Source organism: Poecilia formosa, unplaced genomic scaffold (genome assembly GCF_000485575.1).
Source record: "Poecilia formosa unplaced genomic scaffold, Poecilia_formosa-5.1.2 Scaffold40, whole genome shotgun sequence".
NCBI classification, from domain to species: domain Eukaryota; kingdom Metazoa; phylum Chordata; class Actinopteri; order Cyprinodontiformes; family Poeciliidae; genus Poecilia; species Poecilia formosa.
Window position 1 is genome coordinate 2723179 of NW_006799979.1, and position 26157 is coordinate 2749335.

The 26157-nt window shown below is 41.8% G+C and overlaps 1 protein-coding gene across 1 annotated transcript in view; it reads left to right on the forward strand.

Annotated features, from left to right (window-relative positions):
* lrpprc (leucine-rich pentatricopeptide repeat containing) overlaps positions 1-26157 on the forward strand; it is a 64724-nt gene that overhangs the window by 25124 nt on the left and 13443 nt on the right. The window contains exons 23-30 of the mRNA XM_007551191.2: positions 2629-2836; positions 11354-11478; positions 14391-14497; positions 20755-20823; positions 20903-20993; positions 21497-21639; positions 23337-23454; positions 23802-23928. Of these exons, the coding sequence (XP_007551253.1) occupies positions 2629-2836; positions 11354-11478; positions 14391-14497; positions 20755-20823; positions 20903-20993; positions 21497-21639; positions 23337-23454; positions 23802-23928 (988 nt within the window). The remainder of the gene's footprint in view (positions 1-2628; positions 2837-11353; positions 11479-14390; positions 14498-20754; positions 20824-20902; positions 20994-21496; positions 21640-23336; positions 23455-23801; positions 23929-26157) is intronic.

Here is a 26157-nt window from a genome sequence, read left to right on the forward strand (position 1 = left end):
CGTGCGTGCGTGCGTGCGTGCGTGGGTGCGTGTGTGTGTGTGTTTCTCTAAAGAGACATCAGCAGCAGTCAAGTCAGGCAGGATTACATGAACCATTGGGCTGTGTGATGTTTGTTTACCTGGGCTGTCTGCCTCCCATCTCTTGATGCCTGCGTGCGTGCACGTATATATGTGTGTGTTTCCACGCGCGGGGTCTGGCTCGGTGTGCTGGTCGAGATGCTCGGTTGAGCTGATGGATATACATACTAGCTCGGCGTACGGATGAAAGGGGAGATGGAGGGAGAACGGCATGGGGGAGGTTTTGATGGTGGACGGAGGGAAGTTTGGGTTGTGTTGCTCCATTTGGGCAGATCAGCTCCAAGCCATTGGTCTCTGTGATTAACGGGTCTGTCATGTTGTGATGGAGAGAGCCGTGGGTAGATGGAGGGGGAGAAGCTCAGGGGGGAGAAACGGTCAGACAGAAAGAATATGCATCATCTGAGATGAACACTGCAGAAGTGATAGCAGGTGAGCCTGTGACGTAGATGTTGCTTATGTAGATGGCAACATCTGAGATCAGCATGTTCCTATGGTCTTTTAGATGGTAATTATAACTAACAAGGTGTGTCATTTTCTGTGAAATGTTTGCTCTGTGCTTTCATTTATCCCTGCAATTTCCACCTCAGATGTTTATGTCTACGTCGTTCTTTTTGATTTGGCTCAGTGATAAGACACCTGTCTCTTTAACTGGCTTAGTTTATCTAGTATGTTGTCCAGGAATATCCTCACACCTGAGAATGAATCTGTTCTTACTTATTTTAAACAGGTACAAGTGTTGATATAAAATAGATTTTTGACAATGTAGTCGACTGTAAAATATCTCTTCCAGATAAATTGGTATGTACTCTACCTCAGCTGGTTTTTACTCATTTCCACGACTCCATCTTGTTCAGCAATAGGCAGCTTTGAGATGCTTAGTTGAATTTCTGCTGCTAAGCTTCTTCTGTCTTTTTTTTCTTATTTTCTCCAGAGGGTAACGCATAGATCACATCTGCTTTGCAACTGAACTCTTCTAATCATTGTAAATGGTGTCTATTTGGGAAAAAATTGTATTTTAAAGGTAAAGTATTTCCGATGTGTTTGTTGTGTATTAGAAATCTAAATACAGACCTGAACATACTAAAGGAAGGTGAGCCGGTCCTAAACTCTGGCCTCTTTGCCAGATGATCTTCTCCAGATCAAACTGTACAAATTGCAATAAAAAGACATGGACCTGATGCATGCTGGACAAGTTAACCCTGCATCGGTTTTGTGGAAACACTGACGGATGAAAAAATGTGGGAAATCTTTTACCTTACATTCTTTTGCAAACTTTTACTGTGGAAAAGTAGAGGGCATCATGTTTTAGTAGCTTTGGCTGACGGCATTCCAGCTCTAACTAGCCTTGAACCTCTGGCAGTTTCATCCCCACTCGTATTGCGTTTCCTATTTTTCAGTTCGAGTTGCTCCTCCTGCTCCAGCCTCAGTTCCCATGTTTTCCCCCTGCCCCATTAAATCTGTGGCAGCCTTGGGTCTCATCCGCCGCAACAACTGGCACAGGGAGTTGGACGACGGAGAGACCAACCAGAAATTAGGATGCCAAAGCGCTCACCAACTGCAAAGTGTTTTGACTGTAGACATTTTTAGGATACTCTCGTTTTGGAGGTTTAGTTGCGATAACGTCGGTGTTGGAAAAGAGATCTTTGTATCACTATTGTCCTTTGGTTTCCATTTTGAGCTTTATTTCCATCTTTGCCTCAACAACGGAATCAAGGACCTCAGTTGAATATATTCTAAGCGCAATACCAAAAGAACCCTGCAATTTGAGGCTTAAAGCAGATTATTCAAATATATTCAGCTTGTCTCCGTCTATCCATCTCCTCCTCGTTATTGGTCTCGCTGTATAGATTAGTATCTGTGGTGGAGAGCGGCTGTATCACTGACAGCCCATTAGCAGCTGTCTAAATAGACAGTAAACGCATCTTAATTACTTTACCCTGTTAACGCACATACACACTCACTCCCTCTACACCATTTAGCCCCTTGTGGCGGCCAGATGGGCGCCTGGCCCAGTAAAAAGCCCTCCATTACCAGCGAGACTTGACCGAACCGATCCACCCCTCAGCCCCGCTCACCAAGGTCCTATCGGGGCCACAGCGGGCCCTTCTCGCCACATACCTATAATTTAGCCCCCCAAGTGCTTTCCACATGGCCACGGCAAAAAGCTGGCCTCCATTGTAGGGGTCCGGTAATTGTAGTCTCGTTTAGAAAACTGCAAGTAGCAATTAGCAGAGAGTTGGCATTATACGGGGTAGGATTTGCATCCCCGCTGGGCGCAAAATGCTGTTTTAATATGGGTTTGTTTCCCCCACATGGAATTAGCTAAAGCGGCCTTTTATCGCATCCACACACCCAAACCAATCTATGCCCACCTCTTGCCACCTCTCTCCTCGTCTCACCCTCTCCTCGACTTCCTTTCTTTGTGTTTGTCCCTTCTCTCCTTTACCTGTAAGCCACTCTCAGGTCACTGCTCTTTTTTTTTTTTTTTTTTTTTTTTTTTTTTTTTTTTTTTTATGCTGAGCAAAGCAATTCTCCTTCTTCCTCCTCCAGAGGCAGTGGACATCCTGAAGGAGATGAAGGAGAAGGACGTGATGCTGAACGACATCCACATCACCTACATCTTCCACATGCTGAACGCCGTGGCGGCCAAGGGCGGCATCCCCACGGTCCGCCGGCTGCAGGACACCATCTTCTCCCTGGGACTGGCCAAGCCCACCGCCAACCTCTGCTCGCCCGTGGTCACGTCTTACTTGCAGAGGTAACGCAAGCATCATCACAAACCTCTAAAAAGCAAACTCTGGGTTTGCCAGATGAAGCTCAGAAACACCAGATGCTCGTTGTGGTTTTGTGGCTCGGGTTAGTCCGCTAAACAGCCAACAAGCTCATGTTTGTTTTCAGATCCGTTTCCTCATCTGCCAAAGCCTCTTGCCAGGTGTGTGCGCGTATATGTGTATCTCAATGAGTCACTCATCCCTCCCTATGATCATAGCCGAGGTTGTAGTCCGGGTCAGCGATTCAGAAAGGGAGAGGATGTGGAAATTGCTCATTTATGTTGGTGTGTGTTTGTGTTTTGAAGCCAGGCTTTTGTTTATGTGAGGATGCGCCAGCTGCAACCTCTACAGCCTTCACCACACTTGATCTCCTGAACACTTATGGCCATCCTTTGATATTGAAGTGTTTGTGGTGTGACAATGTTCACAGAATTTACACCAGAAATATAAAACACAATCGATTTCTTTAAAATAATAATAATAAAAAAATGCTTTCTCATAGTTCACTAAGAGTATGGTATAGATAGAAATGTGATACCACCGTTTTTTATAACAATTATTTTAATTCATGTGCTCTAGCAAAAAATATGTAATAAACTAAAAGTGATTGGAAAAGCGCTATATAAGTTCAGTTCCTTTACAATTTTGTTATGACCCTTAAAGAATAAAAATTAGAATATGTCTGTAAGCTGCAGGAGAGACCTGGAAGGAAACCTGCAAACTATAGGAACATCATGCTTGGTGCATCTACACAAAACATTTTGAATAGTTTTAATACTTAAAATCCTCGACACCAATCACCATGCCTCCGGTTCCACCAAAGCTTTTTCTCCTAATGTAAATATTAGCAAACATTCAGTTCAGAGTCTCTCACCTTTCAACTCTATTCAGCTTGTGTATCTTGCACGTTTTTGTGCGAGCAGCTTTTACCTAGATCAGCTCATTAGCATGCTAATTATGCACAGGCCACTTAATTGGTGGATTTACTATAGACATCACACACACTGTCCACATCCTTTCATACAGTTTATCATCATGTGCGTTGCTGCACATGAGGTAGACCTTTGGAAATGATGTTTATACACACACACACACACACACACACACACACACACACACACGTGCAGAAGGTAGCTCCCCTGCTGCTGCTGTTTGTGTTGCTTTGACTCCGTTCTCCGGCACAAACAGAGCTTCCAGGTTCACGACGATAATCACTGCCTCCGCGAAATTAGCGGGCTAATTTACTCCTGGGTCATCAACGGCAGCCAAAACACAAGCATGAACACACAGCAGCTTACCGCCAGCCGGTGCTCCCAAATCAAGTGCCAGTTGTACTTCCTCCAGCTGATACTGCAGTAAACACACTAATGAACACGAGAGAACAAGATGGCTGCCTGTATCCGGTCATAATCAGCGAGGTGTTGGTTGGTGTGTAGGTTTCTAGGAGGGCCTCGTCCATGAGGCAAATCCACATCTGTACAGCTTTCCTTTATTAGCTTTGAGAAGAAAAGGGAAAAAACTGGAATAGCTCATAGTAACTATGTATGTATTTATACACCTTTGCCATTTGGCTTGCACCACAACTTTGTGGAATCAAATCCTTTTAGTTGGGTTGGTAAAGATTGGTTTAGTTATTTTATTTTAATCGGATTCCAAAAAGTGTTAGCAACCAGCAATTTCGCTTAACAATACCAAGCTCCGCCTCCACTCACCTGTTGCTGCACACTGCTGGTCAGATGGCCGGGAATATTCACCTACTCTTCCCTATAGCTTACATGACAAACCAGTTTTATGCATTGGAAATATTTCCTGCTAATATCAGCTTAGGTAGATTTGTGACTCTGTAGAGCACAGAATGGCTGCAAGGAACAATATTCTAAACATACCACTATCTGGAGGCGTTTCATTCTATATTTTTGCTTAACTGCATCAAAATAACTAAAACATCCTAGGCTTATACATGGTTTTACAACCTTTAGAGCCTAAATTCATATTCATTTGACTTTTTGAGTACAGCCAGATCGTAAATTACATTTCATTATGTCTGAAAGTGTAATTGTACTGCACTTTCATTTATTGCTTCTCTCTTTGGCTTTTAATTTTCTTCTTTTTTTGTAGAAATACATTCGCTTTAGTTATCTTTCTAGTTGAAGAAATTAGTTATAAGGCTACTAATATACAAAAGAAGGGAAACTCCAGAGCTAATGGAAATAAATTCACTCTAATACATTAAACCTTTTAAAATCATCTAACTCTGGCTGAAGATTGTACATTTAGGTGATTGAAAACTTGCTGTTTTGTAATGTTACATGCAAAAGAATACAATTACCTTTAGCATGTGTGTGTATTTAAAATGAAATGGCTTAAAAATAGTGTTCAATTATTTCCTATAACATCTTGCCAATGGTAGAGATGGTAGAGCTTGTTGCCTTGCAGCAAGAAGGTTCTGGGTTCGATTCCCAGCCCCGGTCTTTCTGCATGGAGTTTGCATGTTCTCCCTGTGCATGCATGGGTTTTCTCCGGGTACTCTGGTTTCCTCCCACAGTCCAAAAACATGACTGTCAGGTCAATTGGTTTCTCTAAATTGTCCCTAGATGTGAGTGTGTGTATGGTTGTGTGTCTCTGTGTTGCCCTGCGACAGACTGGCGACCTGTCCAGGGTGTACCTCCCCCCCCGGAACGTTAGCTGGAGATAGGCACCAGCACCCCTCCCGACCCCACTGAGGGACAAGGGTGTAAAGAAAATGGATGGATGGATGGATGAATGGATGGATGGATGGAGCATCTTGCCAATAACTGATATCAGTCATTGTACCATGAAAGTCTCTACAGGATTCATGCTTACCTGATGTAGATCTTAAAACACCTTTTGTTTATTATTCCAACATACTTTTATAATATTTATTTAATTAACTTCTTTATCTTTTAGTTTATTTGTTTTTTTTGTTGTTTTTTTTCATTTTTATTTGTTACAGGACTGCACTATAATTTGTGAAAATGTTACGGCTAGCCAGTTTCATACACTTTATCATCTTCAACTCTGTTGCATCTAAGTCCACGTCACTAATAATTTCAATTTCAGAGAGAATACTTTCAGACTACTATATGTGTCCTCTTTCTAAAGCTCAGTTTTAAGTGTGAAATTTTCAGGATTGTAAAAAAGAAAACAGTAAGCGGTTCAGTCAGTCTTCAGGGCAGGTTCAAGCAGCACAACACTTGACTTTTACAGCCCGGTTGAATCCGTAGTGTTGCTCTCTTCCCTTTTTATCTTCACGTTCTCGTCCCCACCTCTTCATTCCGTCAGTCAGCGGACAAACAGACGCTGGTGGTGGGAGGAGGGGATGGAGAAAAGTGATAAAAGAGGACAAAGCAGGCATCATTCCCGCCTGCACCCATCTCATCGCTGCGTCAGCGCTAATGACTTAATGAACACTTCTCCGCCAGATTAGCCCTTGACAGCCCATCACACGCGCCGCCCCGTTAGCCTTCACGCCCGTCCGCGCAGTATTGTGTGTGCTAACCTGCCACCGCGCTAGTTGGCAGCTAGCTCCGATTGCCATCCTTGAGGAAGTGATTAGCGACAGTAAATGCTAATGAGTCCAACAAAGTGAAGAGCTGGCAGGACGCATATGATAAGGCAGTAGTGGGATGATGGAGCACGAGGAGGCGGGCGCAGAGCTGAAAAGAGATGAGCGGCTCACAGAAAAAGCCTAATTTACTTCCAAAGCTTAGGCCTAAAAGAACAAATGGAAACAGAGTGTCTAAATGGAGGCAAGTGATTTATTTTTTTTCTTTCTTTTTATACAAATAACAGAGACTCGGATAAAGAATGGATGGATGAACAATGGATGAACAATGCAGAACACGTTGAAAGACATGTTTTGCTCTTCAGTAATTTACCTTGTGATACGAAAGATATAGATTACAATATTTATTATTTAAGCTGGTTATGAAGTGCAGAATATTTGCTTTCTGTTTTTGCGTAAAGTTAGTCAGCTTTTCTCACTAACACACGTAGGAAAAATTTCAGAAAATGTTGTTCCTTAGGAGTGAAAAAGCATTAGTTTCTTTATTAGTAAGAAAAAAAGCAATCACAAAAAACTGAGCAAATTTAAATTGACATTGCAACTTCATTGGTTTCACAATGATTAAAAAAATAAACTTGAATGAAGTCATCCAGTTTCACTTTGCACAATTGGTTTACTAAGTATTTATTATTATTATTTTTTAAAGATTTTGCAGTGGTGTTATTGTGGAAATCAACATGACGAAGACCTAACATTACATTACATTGCTCTCACATTACACTGTGCCTGTAAAGACATTATTTGCATGAAACGGATGGAGAATAACATGTAATGTCAACTTTTATTCACAATATTTTATTTGCTTTTTCTGCCATGAGAGAATGAAGTTAATTTAGTCACTAAGACACTCCACACCAAGTACATGCAAAAATGGTTTGTAATAATTGACAACCTACTCGCTTGTGTAAAATCAACAAGGTTCAGAGGACAAAGAGTGATAGAAATGGAAAATCCAAATGTCGAATCCAGTAGCATGGATATGGCAAGCCATTTGTGTATTTTCTTTACATTATCATTTGCTTCCTGCTACAGATACTTTTCAACACCTTGCATCCAAGCACAGGTGTTTGTTGCGAGTGCGAGGCATTGTTGAAATTTAGAGTTTAATTCAAAGTGCAGAGAGATTTTTTTTAATAGTCCTAAACTGTGCTACTTTAAAAAAACTGAGTAAAAAGCAAAATGTTTGTCTTTCTACTCTTTATTTTATACTTGCTGTACTTTTGAATCAAAGCCCATACCTAAACATGATTGCCTATATGCTGGTATCTGTGTCACTTACAACAGAGCTAGTCATATTTTTAGATTTAAGCATAAATCCATCTCATGTTTGGGGATTTCTGGAAGCTGGCTCCCTGCCTGTATAAAGATAGAGATCAGAAATGCTCTGAAATAACAGGTTATGGTTGGTTAAAATGAAATAACTTTCATGTTAGGCTGACACCTAATGTTCCTGTTTGTCGGCTGGATGTGGAATTGACTGGACCGCTAAATACCATGTTGCCACATCAACTTTGAAAAATGTTCACCTGCCTTTGTGCGACCACAGCTTTCACCCTTTTTACACAAAATCACCTGTTAAGGACGGGAATAATGTCAGTAATAAGTAAGTGCCATTCTAGCCCACATTTAACTGCAGGCTAGTCGTGTCATGATCGCACTCTCATTTGCGTCTCGAGACACAGACACCTCGTTCTGGAGGACAGTGGCTTGATAACAGGCCTGCCCATCTCCCGTAAACAAAGGAACGGGACGGAGGCAAAGAAAAAGAGGAGAGGGGAGGGGAGGGCGGTGAAATAAGTCAAAATGAGCCTCCTTGTCTCATCCTTCAGGTTTCCACTGAGCAAAGCGCTCGTTATTTTTTTTCAGGGCTTAATTGGCTGGAAAGTGTCTGACATGCAAAGTTGGGGACATTAACAGGGCTGTGTGCCACACTAAATGGCAACGCAAAGTGACAGTTAAATTGTACCTAGAGGGAAATTATCCATCTTTCAACATCTTTAGCTCTTTTTAGGGGGTGGATCAGCGGGCGGAGAGATGGGGTGTAATTGCAACGCCAGGCCCCCCCTTTTTTTTTTTCTTTTTTTTTTTGCTAGAGATTTTTAAAATCCCTCATTAGGAGGAAGGGATTATGAGAAAGTGTTTAATGTATAAAAGATGGGACGGATCGATTGGACATGCCTGTTGGCACTCTTGTGTAAAAATGCTTAAATTCGTCTTATTTCAGCAGCGTAGACTGACCTTTCATTTGTGAATATTTACTTGGTTTGAGAAAAGAAACTCGCATACATAAACATTTTAACAAAATCGGCAGTATTAGAATTATACAAACTGGTTTTGCCAGCAGAAAAGGACTTACCTTCTGTGATATTATGTAGACTTGTAGATAAACTTGACCATTCCTGTGATTTCTGTTTTGATTTCAACATATATTCTGGATTATCTTGTTGAAAAACCCACTTGTGATTCATTTTAATTTTACTGGCTAAGGCCACCAGGTTTATTTATTTTTTAGATTGTGAGCTATTTCAAAGAGTCAATGCGACCGTGCTCTCTGAAGTTCTTAATCTTCCTGTGCACGTCCGTGAACTTGAGTTTCTTTGGCCTTCCTGAAGGGCAGCCATGTTTTTTCAGTTGAATTACAGTATTTCACTCAGAGATACTGATTTATAGAGGCAATGATGTTCAGGTTTGCATGCAGTTTACTCAGAAGAGAAGAACTGAAATAGAAAAGAGTGATTTTCCTATCAGTCCATCAGGTTTGGTGTCCTTATGTTATCTGAGAGATCAGGTGTGCAAATGATCCCAATACTTCCAAGATAAACACCTGAAGACGTGTAGTGTGCATTTCTTTTCTTTGGTCCTGCTCCATTTATGTTCTGGGCTATAAAATACATGGATTTGGAACAAGACATGAAATTAACTTCTAATGGCGTCACAGTCAAGTGATCAGTTGAGGGAACTGGAAAGTTTGAATTAGGACTAACGGGGTTCCTGTGGCTGGTGGAAGAGAAACAGACCCACAGCATTAAAGAGCCTCCACCGTACCCAACAGTGAGCATCAGTACTTTAACATGCATTCCTCTTTTGCTTCATGCAAAACCTACAAAGAGTATTTATTTATTGCTGAAACACTCAATGTTGTTCTCGTCTGACCAAAGCCACGGTTCCAGTTAAAGTCCTGGTTGATTTTATCAAACTTCACCCGTTTATGCTTATAATAGGACAGAAAAAGACTTGTTTTTGTCCTCAAATGGTACTTATGAAGACATGGTGTCGCCAACATGAACAGCATTTCAGTTCCCTAAAACTGAGCGTTGGATATTTTGTTTCTGCCACCGCCTACTTCTGTTGTATAATGAGAAGTAGTTAAAACACCCAGTGGTGAAAGAAATGGGAATCTGTCGGTTCATATGGATAATTAGGAGAAACTCTAAAGCTCTAAAGAAATACTTGGTTATTAAGGATTTATATGGGTACTTATGGTTTAAAGCAATAAAAGATGGGTTTATTTTTAGATATTTAACACATCTTTCATATTTGTGTACAGTCGAGTATGTGCAGGTATGAAACGACCTCATTAGATCCTCACAGAACGAACCTTATAGCATGTTTGACTCTCGTCCCTCTCGCCCGCTCCTCCTCTCGTTTCCCCAAAGTCTCTTTGTCCCTCTTCTGCGCCGTTCAATCAGACTGTTGTGCGGTTAAACAGCCTCTTGACTGGCGCAGCTGAATAATGTTGTGCCTCTTCATTTCAATTAGCGCTCCTGTTTGCCTTTCCGTCCCAATCATCGCCCCCGCCCGCCTCACCACCTCCATCCACTCCCGCCACACAGAAGCCAGTGCCAAGGTCAAATGTTTCCTGCTTGCCCCCCTCCGGTGTTGTTGGTCGTTTCAGGGCGTGTTTTTGCATCTCCGCTTCTCTGATTGATTAGAGAAGAAAACACTTCAGAAATTACACCTGTTTGCTCTCAGCCCAACGCTCACTCTTGTGTTTCTGCTCAGTCAGTCCTCCCCTCTGCCTCCCCTCTCTCTCTACGAGTGCCCTATCTGCTTTGACCTCTGCGTGATTGACATGGTAATTACCCAATCAGCAGATTGATGGCAGCGCTGTCACAATAGAGGGGATTGAAGTGGTCTCTCGCGCACTTCCTCTCTTCTTCTCTCGTTATCCCTCCATCAGGAGTGAGTCCTCCCCTCGGCGCGCCGCTTTTGTTTGCTGCGAGGAAGACCAGCTACGAGAGAGGATGTCATGAGAAGAAGGGCGCGAGGTGTGAAAGGCAGAGTGGGGGTCTCTAATGTTGTTGCCATATTTGAGCTAAATTGCTTGAGCGAGGGGTTGTAGGGGGGGCGATGGGGGGGCTCAGGTCAGAGTCGGTGCTGAGAGCTGACAGCGTGAAATCAGAAAGACGATGGCGAGAAAGAGAAGTCAGAAAGGAAGTGTGAAGGTTGGGAGAAAAAGGGAAGTAAGGGATGAGGGAAGGTTGAGGAGGTTTTGGGTGGACAAAGAAAAGAAGGGAAAGTTGGAGGCTGTGCGGAGAGGGTAAAGGTCAGCGGAGTCCTTTTATCGGCTGTATTGCTTCACCTCTAAAAGCCTGTCCGTAGAGTCATTAGCCCCACCAGGACAGGTGTGTGTGAGAGCACGCGTGGTTGTGTGGGAATGATGTATTGAGGCCAAAAGGCCTCGTCGCCCTGCAGTTGTGCTGTCATGAATTCAAAGGGCCTGTATTGTCGAGGCGGGTCATTGTGCTTGAATGGGAGGGCACGAGGTTAACGCCCCATGATACGCTCTTTATTCTCCACTGACACCGCTCTGTACATGAATGATTGGATGAACTCATTTTCACATTTTTCTTTCTCTCTCTCCCTCTCTCTCTCTGTGTGTGTGTGCGTGTGTGTGTGTTTGTCTTCATGCCTGCAGCAATGACCCGTCCGGAGCTCTCGAAGCGGCGCTGGAGTATCACAAACTCTACAACCAGCTGCCGCGCATCCATGACATCACCGTTGCTCTGGTGAAGAAAGGAGATACAGATTTATTGCAAAAAGGTAGAACGCCGACTTCTGATCTTTAGCTACGTTCAGTAGGAGACGACTCATTCGTTTTGGAAATGGCACAAAAAAAAAATCAATGAAACTAAACTCTATGTCTGACTTTAAAAAACGTTTAAGTTTCTCCATTTTGTTTATATACACCAACAATCCTTTGCCTTTAGACTATTTTGGGAGCTGATGAAATCGTTTTGTCAACTTCAGAGACAACATCTGCATTTAACGGACACACAGCTGTTGATGTATTTTAATGCAACACCTCAGACATAATGCTGTTATAAGGAAAAATCTAAAACAAACAGCTAATATGGCCTAAGGAGAACTGTGGGCCTCCATAAGTCTGGTTCATCGTTGGGTACAATCTCTGTTTCAGTCTGTAAGCAAATAATCACATAATGTGTCTAGAAAAAGGGTCCACAACCTGCGGCTCCGGAGCCCCAAGTGGCTCTTTGGACCTTCCGCGATGGCTCTTGATATTTGACTAAAAAAATGTGGAAGCAACAACTCTTAAAATTTAGATATAAAAAAAAAAATAACTTTAGCAGCTTTTAGGTGGGAACGGGGGGTTTGCATAATATAAATCCTGCCTTAAATTTCCACAATAGAAAGACGCAAGTATTAGTAGTATTGCTTTTTATTTGTTTAAATAATTTTTCACAAACATCACAGAGAAGAAAATGTGTCAATCCTAATTTTGTAAATGTTTTATGTTTTTCTTTGTTTTAAAACCTAAAAGCAGAAATAAAATGTTGTTTAAAAGAAATGCCACACATTTCCTATAGTAGATATTCATTAAACAAACTTTAAGTTGTATTTTCACAAAAGGTTATGCACCGTCTCTGGCTCTAAATGAGTTTTATGTAGCTGGACTTGGAGCACTGACTTATCCGTACTTCCTCATGTCTCTTCTCATCCCAATCTTATTTTTTCTTTAGTATTTGTCCTTGAGCCTTCTTGTCTCCTCCACATGTCCATGATCCTCTTCCAGGTACACTGAGCACATGATCCGCTATGAGGAGCACGCAAAAAATAAGCGTAGCGCTTCCTCAAGTTTAAACATTGAACATGAGAAAAACGAGAAAATCTGGACTTTTCACTTCAGCTCCAACACAACCTATTTCTTAAGCTAAGGTAAAGTTTCTCCTGAATGAGTTTAACTAAAAAAGATGCAGGATATTGATGAACGAGGCGCATTTCTCTCCTTTAATACTCTAAACTATATTTTACTCAACAAACCCTGACGTATAACCTTGGTAAATAAAAAACCCATATGGAGTTGGAGTGTGTGCCCCTTCCTTTAGTTTCCTGACTCTAACCTGTTACATTGTTGTTGTGTTTGCGCCCAAAGTGATTTTTCAGCTGTAGCATTGAACACGTGTGTTAACAGGTGCTGGGGAATCCAGCAGAGCACAAGTGGCCCTGAAGGTCAGAAAGATTTAGCCCAGGGTCAAAGATGAAGCTACTCAACCAATCATATGTAGAGCAGCCTCTTTATACCTCCACGGCGGCGAGGCGAAAAAGTCAAGTCCAACGTGCCGCTGGGGTCCAAGTGGCTCTGAGTGCGTAAAGGTTGAGGCCGCGCGGTGGAGCACCTCTTCACATTTTTACTTTTGTGATGAATGCGGTCATCTCACCCTTAAAAACAAAGTAACTTTTACAACACCTAGAACAGAATTACAACTCGCTGCCAAACTCTAACTCTTTAATGCTAAGTTCATTCCCACTCCAAACTCTACGACATTAAACACCGAGTCCTCCCCCCTCAGTTTGAGGACTGTATAAGAACAAACTGAGCGCCTTTCACTTGTTCTGTGGGTTTATAGTAAATAAAACTCAGCCTTTTAAATGAACGGAAATATGTTGAAACCACAGATGTCAATCAGATTGGCCTACTATGACCTTTAACAACATTTGTGGTTGAATTTCAGACTTTAGTTTGAGAGAAGGATGTAAAACAGTTCTTCAGTTTTAAATAGAAAATCAGAGTTATCACTTGGAAATTAAATGCAGTCAGAAACTTGTGTGCAAACTTGTCCATGCTTGATTTACACTTCAGCACCACATTATTCTGCCTTATGGACAGAGGAAAAAATGAGCAGGGATTACCTTTATGTCCTTGGATTTGGCTGAATGTGCAGCTCCATTTGGATAACTAAAAACGTGTGTGTGTGTGTGTGTGTGTGTGTGTGTGTGAGGGGTGCCTGTCCTGAAGCTGCTGGACAGAGATAGCCTGTAGCACTGAGCACAAGGCTTTAGCAAGTTCACAAGAGGAGAGCTCAGGTTTACGTTTGGGAATGTTTGCGCTTGATCCAGAAGAAAACCGGACGCAGGTCTTTTGTGCCGGAAGATTGGAGTCGTTGATCTGAGTGAAGACGTCACCCACCTTCATCAAATTAAACAAAATTTACGTCCAACGTTTGTGCTATGTCTGTTCAGCAAAAATGATCGTTTGTGCTGCTGTCATTTTACTTTCCAGAGGTCATTAAGGGTCAACCAGCCTCCAGCATTTACAAAATCAGTTAAATTTGGTGTCTATCAACTGCAGTATGCTACACATGTTTTTGATTTTCGAGGTTAATCTCTCGTGACCTCTGGAAAGTTTTTCTTTTCTTATAAATCTTAAAAATTATAACGACACAATTTAACTTTTGCTGTACAAACCAGCAAAAACTTGGCACAGATGATTGAGAGCATATTTTGTTTGATTGTCTGATGGACTCTGGAAACATTAATATCGTTAAAATGACAGAGACACAAACAAAAATTGACACACATTTCATTTAATTAGAAGAAGGTGTTTGGGGACAACTTCACTCAGGTGGGTTTTTTTTTTTTGTCCATTTGAAGACCAGTTCTTTAATGTTCCTCCTCCTTGTCCTCCTCTCTCTCTCTTTTAAAATTTTCTTTAGTGATGGACTTTGTCAGCCAGGAGCGAGGAGAGATGATGATGCTTTATGATCTGTTCTTCGCCTTCATTCAGACCGGCCGCTACCGGGAAGCTCGTAAGATCATTGAGGTGAGCACACGTCTACACAGACGTTCAGAGCCAGACTGGACCTCAACAAAGCTTTTAGTTTTCAGGGTGGAAACTAGAGTTTAGATCGGCTCATAGGCCTCGTGTCCAAACCCGATACAATCCGACTGATTATTGTAATTACAGGCCCGAGTCCGAAGTAAATCCAATGTGTTATTTTAAGAAAGCAGTGTAACTTCTCCTAATTTTAGTTTTTAACGTCTTCCAGCTCCATTTTGTTGCTTGTTACTGCACCCTACTTACTTCCTATACTTCCTCAACATGTTAAACTATTTACACTACAATGAGTAGATTAACACAACTTTATGTTGTGCGTTCTTACTTGGCTTTCTCTGTGTACATATTGCAGGCTCATTAAACACGCCACATAAGTCCAACCCAACCATCACGGAAATAATTTGGGTTCAGGCCATAAATCTAAATCTTAGTATAAACACTTACCCTCGCTTTATATCACCTGCCACATTGTACAAGACATGTTGCACTGAAGATTGTAAAAGTTTGAAAGTCATACATCATGACCTCAAATCAGCTATCGATGATCTATATGAGTAAAAAAAAAGAAAAAGAAAAACTTCAGAACCGTTACGGAGCACTTCCAAAATGGAGATGGCTTCCTTTTGTTTTGGTATCGAGTCATCTGACCTGAATTATGGCATGAGTATTTATATCTTTGTCCTCTCAAGTCCTGCTATAAGCCCCCTAGATTAGTGTGAGGAAAAAGCGAGAGGCACAGAGAGCAGATAAGAAGTGATTTTTCACATGGATAAAACCAGAGGTCAGGGCACGGAGCGCAGCCACACACAGAGAGATTGATGAACAGATGAAAAGAGGGATGAGCCCGACATCAGAGAGGGAAAAAAAAAAGACAAGGCCATTAACGCTGTGATCAGGATGAGAACAAAGCGGAGGAAGGCATATCTGACCTCTTGATCTCTTGTCGTGGTGCGCTCTAAAAGACGGATTTGTCCCTCTTGAGGATTCAAACCCTCTTAGATGTTATCAACATGTTGTTGCCGTGGCTCTCATTCCCCTCATGCTGGATTATATGGCTGCTATCCTGCGTCTAATATCAGCTCCCACATCATGCCAATGATGTGGGAGATTGTTGATGGCTGGGTAGCCTAATCCAGGACCGGAAGGCGGCAATTCGAAATGCTGCTGAGATTAAACGCTCTGGACCGCATGTTTGGTGGAAAAATATCTTGGTTGATGTTTTTCAACCAAAACATCAACCATAGATATGAAAAAGCATGATTAGCATAACTGACTAGCAATTTTCTCATTTAAAATATTCATCAATTTCAAGGGTGTTTAATAGAAAAGAGTGTAGAGCTGGGTGAAAAGTGTTCTGTTCATATGTTAAAACCATAAAACGTATATTTTTAGCCGTTTTAAAGTAATGGTGGGGGCATGAATTTGTGGGACTTTTTAGTTGGTCGTCAATAACTTATGTAGACAATATGTGGGAGTTAGAAAAGTTTGAAAAAGTATTCAATTTGATTGTATCAGCTTCTAAATCTGGGTAAATATGTAAAAGAAAAGGAAAAACCATGTTACAAAACTGACAGGGAAAATGCAGAAAATTCTAGAATTGTCAAAAAAAAAAAAACAGCCTACTACTTTAGTTTAGTACTTTAACAATTAGAGGCCTGGTGGCTTCTTTGTAGTGCGCGCCATGTTTTTACAGAGACAAGAAGTGGAGAGTTTGTTTTCTTTTTTTTGCTTTACTAAGCATTGAGTGTAACTTTGATTCGAACATGGTCACTTGCCCGGGCAATGGTGGGAAAATGTATTAAGTTTTCTGCTTAGTAGCTCAGCAAACAAGAAGCAGAGCAGCTTGGAGAGTGAAAGCGAAAGCAGGTTAGTCTCCACAAGCATCTATGCAGTTGAACAAAATTATATTTAATTAATTATAAAACAATGCATCAGAAATGTGTGGGAGATTTCACATCTTTTTTTTTTTTTTTTTTTGATGCTTTGACCTGTAGATGGCAAGTTTAGAGCGTAGAAGAAAGACACTGGGGGGGAGGGGAGGTGCTGTGATGGCGCAGGGGCTAAGCACCCCCCACATATAGAGGCATTAGTTGTCAATGCGGCCGTCGCAGGTTCGATTCCCGACCTGGTGACCTTTTCCGCATGTCTTCTCTCTCTTTTCCTGCCATAGCACTTTCAAATAAAACCCAGTAGAGCCAAAGAAACCTTAAAAAAAAAAAAAGCAGTCAATAGTTGTTCAAGTTAAGAGTAGGAGTGATGCCACACCCAGTGAGTGACATCCAGGCAGCATCTTCCGCTTGTCTGAGATTGTGTCGCCTGGGTAACGGGTCCAAGAGGGTAATCTCATCCATGGTCCATACAGTATTTTATGACAATGGGTCAGAATGTAGATGGGCCTCTAAGTTGAGAGCTTTTTTAATTTTTCACAATGGCAGCAGCACCTGCATTACTGCAGACAAAGCTCCGTTTCCCGTTTCATCCCAACATTGTAAATAAGACATTAACATATTTAAAAAACCAACACAGAGGGAACCGTCCATTTTTTCCGGTCGACCATTGGATGAGCGACAGCAGTCCATAAAACTGAACGCTGAGTTCATATTATAAACTTATGATCCTAAATAAATGGATTTGGGTTGTTAGCTTTACTAGCATGCTTAGATTTCCAAAAGACTGAAAACATTTCCAAATCTTACGTGCTTCGTAACTGATAAAGGTTTAAAGATAAAAAAAAATAAAAACTGATTTCTGAGTTTGAGCCGAGCATCGTCTGATTCTGATCCGATAAGATGATTTCTCAGTTAAAAACCCCACTAATGTTCGCCTAATTATGTTTTGTTTTTCCCCTTAATTTTGCCAGTGATGAATGCATTAACTCATCTGTTGTGGTGAAAAACAGTTTTCATGAAAGCGTTTTTGTTTTATTGAGCTTAAAAAAAAGGAGGAGGGAAGGGAAGGAGAATTTCACAGTCGCCGTTTCAGCTAGCGTTGCTTCGATTGCAGAACAAAGTCTTAATTAAAAGTTCACTTTCATCCGTCTGCTACGCTTACATTGCGATGAAGGCGACACTCTGGCGACTACAACAGAATCATATCTCTCATCGCTCAAATATTAACACTTACGCACTCAGACGCACAAATACTTTTTTTTTTTTTTTTTTTTTATCCCTTTGAGAGCGTCAAGTGGCTGTCCAGTGTGGTGTCTCTCTTTAGGCTCTGTTTGGTATAATTGGCAGCTGATTAATCACAGCTAATTAAGTGTAATGATAGAGAAAGGTGGCCAATTTTGTGCTAAATGGTCACGGTTGGGTAGGGAGGGGACTGTCAGGTGGCCAGGTCCTATTATTGCTGCAGGAAGTGTGTGCATGTGTGTGATGGTCAAGGTTAGGTAGTATTGCTAAAGAGTGGTGAGCTATTATGTGTTTTTATGTTAGGGAGAGGGCTTGGATTGTGTGTGTGGGATAAGTGGTGATTAGTGCAATGGGGACATTAGGAACTGAGATGGCGAGGGTTTGTTAAGTGGAGGTAAGACGAGGTCATCTTTGGCCTTTTTTTTTGTTGTTTTATTTTGGAGAGAAGTTCCAATACTACGAGAGTTGAAGAAAACTATTAAAGATGCAGCCGAGTGCGTTTACATTTGGTCGTCCTGGTAATCTGAATTGCTTGACATTTTTTTCTTTTTTCTTTTTTTTTTTCCCCTTTCTTTGATAGCGGCGTTGTTTTCTTCTCCCGCTTTGGATTCTTCTGATCGGCATCTGCATATGTCGACGCGGCGGTTTCTTACTTCTGAGGTTTCCAGGACCAGATTAGGGAGATTTCCACTGACTGATTCAGAATACCAAACATTTATGTGTGCGTGCGCGTGCGCGTGTGTTCTCCTGCTGCTTTGAGCCCTCAAGACTCTTCCAAGTAAAATGAATCTCAGGCAAAAAAAAAGATGGAGCGCTTGCGCTGAGCCTTAGTCTCTAAGAAGATTAGACAGACTGAAAGAGAGAGAGAATGAGTGAGTGCTACACATTTTAATTTGTCCCTTTGGCTGCTTGGGTAAGAACATAATGCCGTTGACTGGGACGGCTAGAGGGATGGAGGGGAACCGGAGGACAAGAGATTTGGAAGAGGAGGTAGAAATCTGGAAGGGATGACGGCAGAGAGGGCTGCTCGCAGAAAGAGATGAAGCTCATCTTTCCTTTGCGTTTCCCTCCCTCTTAAAGCGTGACGGGTGCCCATCAAAGAGGCCAGCGGGGATTGAGGGTCGTTGATCCGCTGTCAGATTAACGTCCCGGCCTGATCGTTCTGTGTTTTCTGCTCCCAGATTATCGAAAAGAAGAGAGAGGGAGAGTGAAATTTCTCAATCCCAGTCTTATTCAGATTGTATCAAAGCCCCGCAGGGGACAGATGAAATCCTGATCGCTCTTATTCCACGATAATAATCATGTCGGCTCTAGACGTATCGGGCTAAATCGCTGCTACATGAGCCTGCAGATCAATCTATGTCAGACCTTATTGACAGCAAAAAATGCTCCGCTTATCTGCGTATCATTGGTGTTTGAAAAGTAAAAACAAATCTCTGGAAAATGGAGGACAACAGATGCCGGGGACAGCGTTTTAATCCCCTTTTGTTGTTTTTTTTTTGTTGTTTTTTTTGCATGTTTAACTTCAGCTTTTGTCTGTTTTATGCCGTGGCATCATTTTAAATTTTCCATCTGATACTAGGAATTCACTTAAAACTATATAATGCCATTACTGAAATTGCGTGTTGGTTTTGTGTCACTTCTAAACCTGGTGTCCATGACTCCCAACCCTCAGAGTGAAGCAACGATAGATTTCATCTTTTGAATCCAATTCTTGTTTTTAAAAGTTATTGAAGCCGTACTTTGTGCTGTCAGTCCTTCTTGAAACAAAAGATTAAAATTATATTGCTTAAAAATAAGATTTCTTTTTTTCCACATGAAATCCAATTTTAATCCATTTTTACAATAAAAAAGAGAAATTGCAAGTGACAGAAAATATTTCCGAAAGTGTTTTTTTTTTTTTTTTAATTTCAATCCCTCTCTGTTAGTTGGACAACGGACTATTAGGGCCAGTCTGCAAGAATTTTTAATTATGAGAATATTGTCATATAATTAGCAGAATAAAGACAACACGAATGTCTTAACATTAGGAGAAAAAAAGTCGTTTTAATGAGAAAAAACTTGAATAATGAATTTTTTGTTATTTTTCATGTTGGAGTTCTCATAAAGTTACTTATTCATTCTCCTAACATGAAGACTTTATTCTCAAATTACTACGACTATATTCTAATGACATTGTGACTTTTGGTTAAAAAAAAAAAAAAAGTCAGTCCTTTAAATTCCATCAAAGATGCTTGTCAGTCAAGATGGCGGCCTGGTGCATTCTGATGTCACACTGAAGTATGGAAACACGACGAGTGCATCGGTTTAAAAAAGAAAATCCTGATCCTCCAGAAATGAAATCTTCAAAAACCACAAATTCAATTAATCGATAAAATCAATCAATCGCCCAGCCCTAGTTCAAATAAATATTTATTTTTTATGAGTTTCCTGCCGTTCCTAAGTCTGTTTTTTTTTTTACTTATGTATTCTGGAACTGTATCTTTACTGATGAAAGGTTTAAAGAGATAAAATTAAGAATAAATATAAATAATTAAAAAAAATGTGTGGAGAACCTATACGAAACAGAACATCATTAACTAACCAAAATACAATTTTGAGTAAAATACCAAATGCTAAGTGCGACCCAATAAAACCAGAAAAATAACCAAATAAAATGAGCTACATGTACGGGGGCACAATATTGGCATAAATCATATTGTTTTGGCGTCATTTTAATCTGCGTGTCTTGCTCCTTGATGGTACGAGTGGAAGCTGTCCAGTGGCCTGTCGGCTCATAATCCAGGCACAGCAAAAAGCTATTTTTGTAAACACATTTTCAAAACAAGTGAAAATATTAAACTCTATTCATTCTACCCTGAAAATACTCCTAAAGCATCTCTAAGCTTTTCCAACCTTTGTTTTGATTCTGTCTGAATCATGATTACGCTTCTTTGTTTTGTTTTTGTCGCTTTTGAAGAATTGAAAAACTTCCTGCTTATGAAGAGAGATTTACACATTTAAGCTTCAACCTAGTTGGTAAAAAGTAATTTATAAAAAGCTGAACTGCTGGTATTTTTCAACATCCAACCAATACGTGCATGTTGAATATCGTCTCGTTTGTTTTGTTAGACCCCTGGTTTGAGGGCGAAGCCTGGACGCCTGCAGTGGTATGCGGAGAAATGCATCGCTTCTAATCAGGTAACAAATGCATACGCAGCATTACATAAAGTACGGGGGAAAGTTTCTCGTGCTGATTGGGTTCATGTGTTTCTTGTAGATGGAGGCCTTGGAGCAGATGGTGGAAATGACATCCAAGCTGTTTGAGTGCGACAGGGACGAGATGTACAGTTACATGCTGAGGCTCTGCAGTGAGTCTTCGTCCTTCGTTTGTCCCGTTTCTGTTCGTCTCTGTTTGTGTTTTTGATGGGTTTGCCCCAGCCGCTCCTCGGCGTGCCCCGCTCCTTTGACCTCCCGTATCTGCCGTGCTCTCCGGCGTGCCAGGCTCTCTCCTCAGCGTGTGACTGAGTGGGATCGGTCGAGGCGCGGTGTGATTGCCGCAGCCCCGAGCCGAGCTGATAACAATTGCGATTGGAGTGCTAAAGCTGATTGTCATTGTCCCGTTGCCCCCACTCCTCTCCACACACACACGCGTCGTAGTTGGCGTGTTTGATAAATTACAGCGTAGTTGAGGGTGAGTCAGTTGATCAGATTAGAGCTCTGATTGCCTTCTCCCAGCATGAAGCGCTTTGTCGCAAATTGGCCTGCGGGGAAAGAACGGGAGGCGGGCTGACCGCTCGGCCTCGCAGGTCGCCGTGTCACGCTCTTAACCGATAAATAAACCTTCCACTGATTGGGTTCTGGCTGTTTTCAGAGGAAACCAACGACTGGCAGAAGGCAGAAGCCACATGGACCAAGATGCAGGAAGAGAACGTGATTCCCAGGGAGAGGACCCTCCGCTTGCTGGCGGACATCCTGAAGAGTAACCACCAGGAGGTGCCGTTCGAGGTGCCTGAGGTAAAACTCCAGGCTCAAATGGCTCTTAAATGTCTCGTTAGACACAGATAACTTACTTTCACTGTTAGACAAGCAGTACATGAGTGGGAAAACAAGGATTATTAGAGTCTTGCATCTGTCCATCCATCCATCCAATACATGGTCTTTGCGTATCCGTATTTATATTCTGACCACTTTAGAAATCTGCTATGAATCCTGCATCCGTTCTGCACCATCCATCTGTCTGATCCCCAAAATAATTGTTTCACCCAAGAACTCCTTGGTGTTTAAGATACAAACCATTAAAATTAAAATCTACTCATTAAAAAAGGAGAGCTCTTAATTATTTATCACTCTTGTATTGATGTTGAAATGTATATCCTTGAAGGAAATATTTACTGCAGTGGCACACAACTCAATTTAAATTAATCAAAATAACAGACTTAAAATTAATTTTAAGAAGTTGTGCTTTATGTAAATAACAGGTCTTAAACTTTTGTCTTGACAGAACTATTTAATCTCATATATTATATTGTTTTGGGGGTTTTTTTCTCGCGGGATTTTTCTGTAAATGTTTCAGTCCCACTCAGACTTGAGGCGGTCCTAACATATCCCTGCTGGCCGGTTAACTTTTTGAGTCTGTCATTGGTAAATCTAAATTTATCACCAAAGTTGTGGAGATATCTGTAATTTTTCCTTCATAATGGTCTTAAAAAGTTTTAAATTTGAGTTGGTGAAACCCTGAATAAGCAAAAATGTTAAAAGTAGCTGCATTAAGATGGAAAATCTAATTGTCTGCAATATTTAGTAAGTTTGCAGACTGTGTGATTACCAAGAACTAAAACTCATCTGTTCATAACACCGTGGTCCAGTCATCCTAATATTTTCAAACTGATGATACGACAAGTTAGTCTTTTATTTTTTAATAAAGCTAAGTGAATAGATTATCCAGGGAGGACCTGGCCTCTAATTGTTGAAGCTGCCAAAAAAAAATCAAAAAACCCTCCAACTCTTATCAGCTGCTCTCCAAACCGCCTCCCACTTTGCTCCACTTTAAGCTTCTGTTCATTACATGCAGAGCAAACAGGATTGAAGCTCTGATCTGATGTGTAGTCAATCAGACGAGCTGGCTGGTGAGAGGAATTACAGATTGATCTGTCTGTAAATCTGTAATGCCCGACTAATTTAGCCCGCAGCTAAATGCCGCCATATGGCTGCAGCTTGATGCTCAGCTGGACTGAAATTAAGAGAGAATCTGAATTTTAATTTGGAGTTAAAAGAAGCTGGACTGTTGCTTTAAAATCTGCTGCTGCTTCTGCTTCATTCCTCCTCAGATTTGTGTTTTTTTTTTCCCTATCTTCACTTTGCATGCTCCAGCAGCAAAGTGTGATGAGACGGGAAGTGATTGCTGTTGCCTGAAGCGATGAACTTTGTGACCCCCGGGGCTCTTTGGTTGACACTTCCCGCTCCGACACACAAACTCTCTAACGCACACGTTCTTCTCTTGCCCTTGGGGTGCCAGACCTAATTTGCCCCCAGCCAATACAGCTTAACCCCCTCCCCTCGCAGCGGCACGGGTGAGCGAGCATCACGGGACCCCGGCCGGCGCTGCCGCGCTGCTATGTACACACCATCACACGGCCGCTCGACGTGGCTGTGTTTTGACGGAAACTTCACACTCTGTTTTAGCTCTTTGATCCCGTGTGTTTCCTTTGCAGACGTGGTACGAACAAGCCGCCTCCCCCACACAGCAGGTCGAGTCACAGTCGCCCCTTCTGGAAGCCGATGGTTACCAGAGCCGCCTGCTGACGCTCTGTAAGAAGGGCAAAGCCAAAGGTAAGCAGCAGGAGGTCCGAGTGATGTAGTTTGCATGACATGGAAAACACGAGATGTCACATTTAAAATGGGTAAAACAAACCAGATATTTAATTACTAGGTAATAAGTTTTTCTCAAAACTCCCACTTGGCTCCTTCTCAAAGTTTTTTCTTGCGCACAAGTCACAATTTAGTAGCAAAATGTCAGAAACTTTAATTTCTGACATGGTTCTTGATTAGTGGACAAATTTACAGATTTCTATTTAGACAGAACTAAACAGCTACATTTAAGAAGGTGGGTGGTTCTTAAAGAATATTTTGAAATTCTCCCTTTACTGAATGTGTTTTCTTTTTATTTTCTATTGCAGAAGCATTGGATGTTGTGAAGGAGGTGAATGAAAGGGGCGTGGCCCTCGGCAGTCTTTCATACGACCACGTGATCCGAGCTCTGCTGGCTCAGGGACACATTGAGGACGCCATGGTGGTCAAGCAGCTGTAGGTGTCCCGGCCACTGATCCCGTTGCTCATTTCAGGTGTAGTGAGAGAAACACAAACGCAGATGGTGAGGACTTCATGATCAGACCAAAGAACCACTGGTGATGTCCTGCAGTAGAAAACGAGGCCTGCACAGAGTTAGCAAAACCGCAGCTGGTATTTTGTTGCTGAATAATTTCCAAACTCTCCCTCTTTTCTTTCTTGTCTATCAACTGGTCTTCTCAGTCCTCTTGATTCCTTAAGTGACGCTCTGAGCGAAGAGGTGCTGGGCGTTGAGGCTCAGTTGGTAGAGAACAGGCACTGAGGCTTTAGTCCTCGACACCTAACAGGGTGTCTGCGCACTCTTAGAAAGTCTTAAATACATGTTTCTAAAATTGAGGTCCTAAAATCTCTTCATTAAACTAAATGTACATAACAGGTTTTATATTTTGTCATTTCATACATTCTCCTATATGTTGTTTTTTTATTTTCTCAGGACTTTTTATTAGGCAAAGGTTTGAGTCAGGTAGACATCTTTATTACGTGACCTGAGGCAGATGAGGCTACCGGTAACTAGCTGCTAATATACTCTTGCTAGCTAGCTAGTGTTTCTACATCTGTCATTGGTGATTGGCTCGCCAGACAGGGAGAAACGAGACAGAGTGTCTGACCCAACCCAACCCAACAGGATGCCACAGCGGCAAAAGTTTAACATTTTTCAATTTTCTTTTGTCGCATTATGAGCGCAAAATTTCACATGAGCTTGGCTGGAAGAGGGCAAAAGATTGTTACTTCATCGTGCAACTTCTTCAGGTGAAGGCTATGGAGAGACGTATGACAAAGCGGCTGCAAAGAGACCCCAGAAATGTAACTATTTTTGCCGTGCTTAGTTGCATAAGAGCAGTATCTCATAATCATACCCCTTATTTATAGATTTTTCTCTCTTAAACTTCATTAAAAGTCTTAAATAGTCTCAACTTTGACTTGCTGAAAACCTGCCGAAACCAAGCTGAAGCAACCAAAGTTTGAAAGGCCTTCGGAAAATCTGTGATCAGGAAAAAAATATTTTTCGCCACTATTTGGGTAAACATTCCCCTCTCTTTAAGGACAGATGGCTCATCTCCGTGTTGTGGCTCTGAAAACAGAATAACACCAAACCGAACACGCAGCGTATTTAATTCTCTGCTCCCGTCCCGCTCATCCTCCGCCTGCGGCCGCTGAGGACACATGACGTTCAAACCGCTGCTCCTCAGCAGACACGAGGATTATACGCGGATTGCCTGTTAACACACTCAACACTGCTGGAAACGAACAATAGTTCGCTCTAAGCCGCAGGATACAGAAACACTCGGATGTCCAGATTATTTTCTGGGGAGGGTTTTCTGAGAAGCTCTGTCCTGGAACGTCAATCTTCTTCCAATTAGAGATGTATCATGTGTTGCGCCGTTGGTGGGCAGAGAGGCGGGGTCATATCGGGGCTCCGTGGCCGAAGACAAATGGACAAAAAGATCTGAGCTTAGAGCAGAGCAGATCTCCTGTTTGGGCGTTTTTTGGGGTGTAATCTCCCTGCGTTTCCTTTATCTCTTGTTCTCCCCTTTTCAGCGCTTTCTTTCCGCAGAAGAAAACACAGAAGCAAAGGAGATAGTCACGTAATGACACACACCGAGAGGGGAGCCGCGGTGGCTAAATTGGTACAGAAAGAGGAAAAGAGAAGAAGAAAAAAAGAAAAAACATGTAAAAACATCCATTACACTATCAGCCTCTTCCCCGCTCTGTTTTCTCAGCTCTCTACGCGGTTCGGTCTCTTTTATTACAAATATAATCATATCAATTTTCGAGCCGCGTTTCTACGAGCGCGAGGAAACATGAGTGATAACCCATCTCCAACCTCTGCTTGAATTGGTTTATGGCATCCCCGCCTGGATAAAAGCAGAGTTTATCTGCGCTCTTAATGAGAAGTGAAATGAGCTGAGAGGAGAGTCGAGGGAAAGATGGAAATGTGTATATAAAAAAAAGAAAACGGAGGCTAAATGGGAAAGCAGTGAATGAGGGCTAGATTTAATCATGTGTGAGGATAATGAAGACGCTACAGGCTTTAATTCAGATTGTGTGTGTGTGTGTGTGTGTGTGTGTTTTAGGGTAATCTGTGTAGAATTGAGCAGTTGGGTCCTTATGGTGAGATTAAGGGATTGAGAGATAGAGGAAGAAGCAAGAGAGGAATTCATTGGCTAAAAGGCAGGAGAAGGTGAG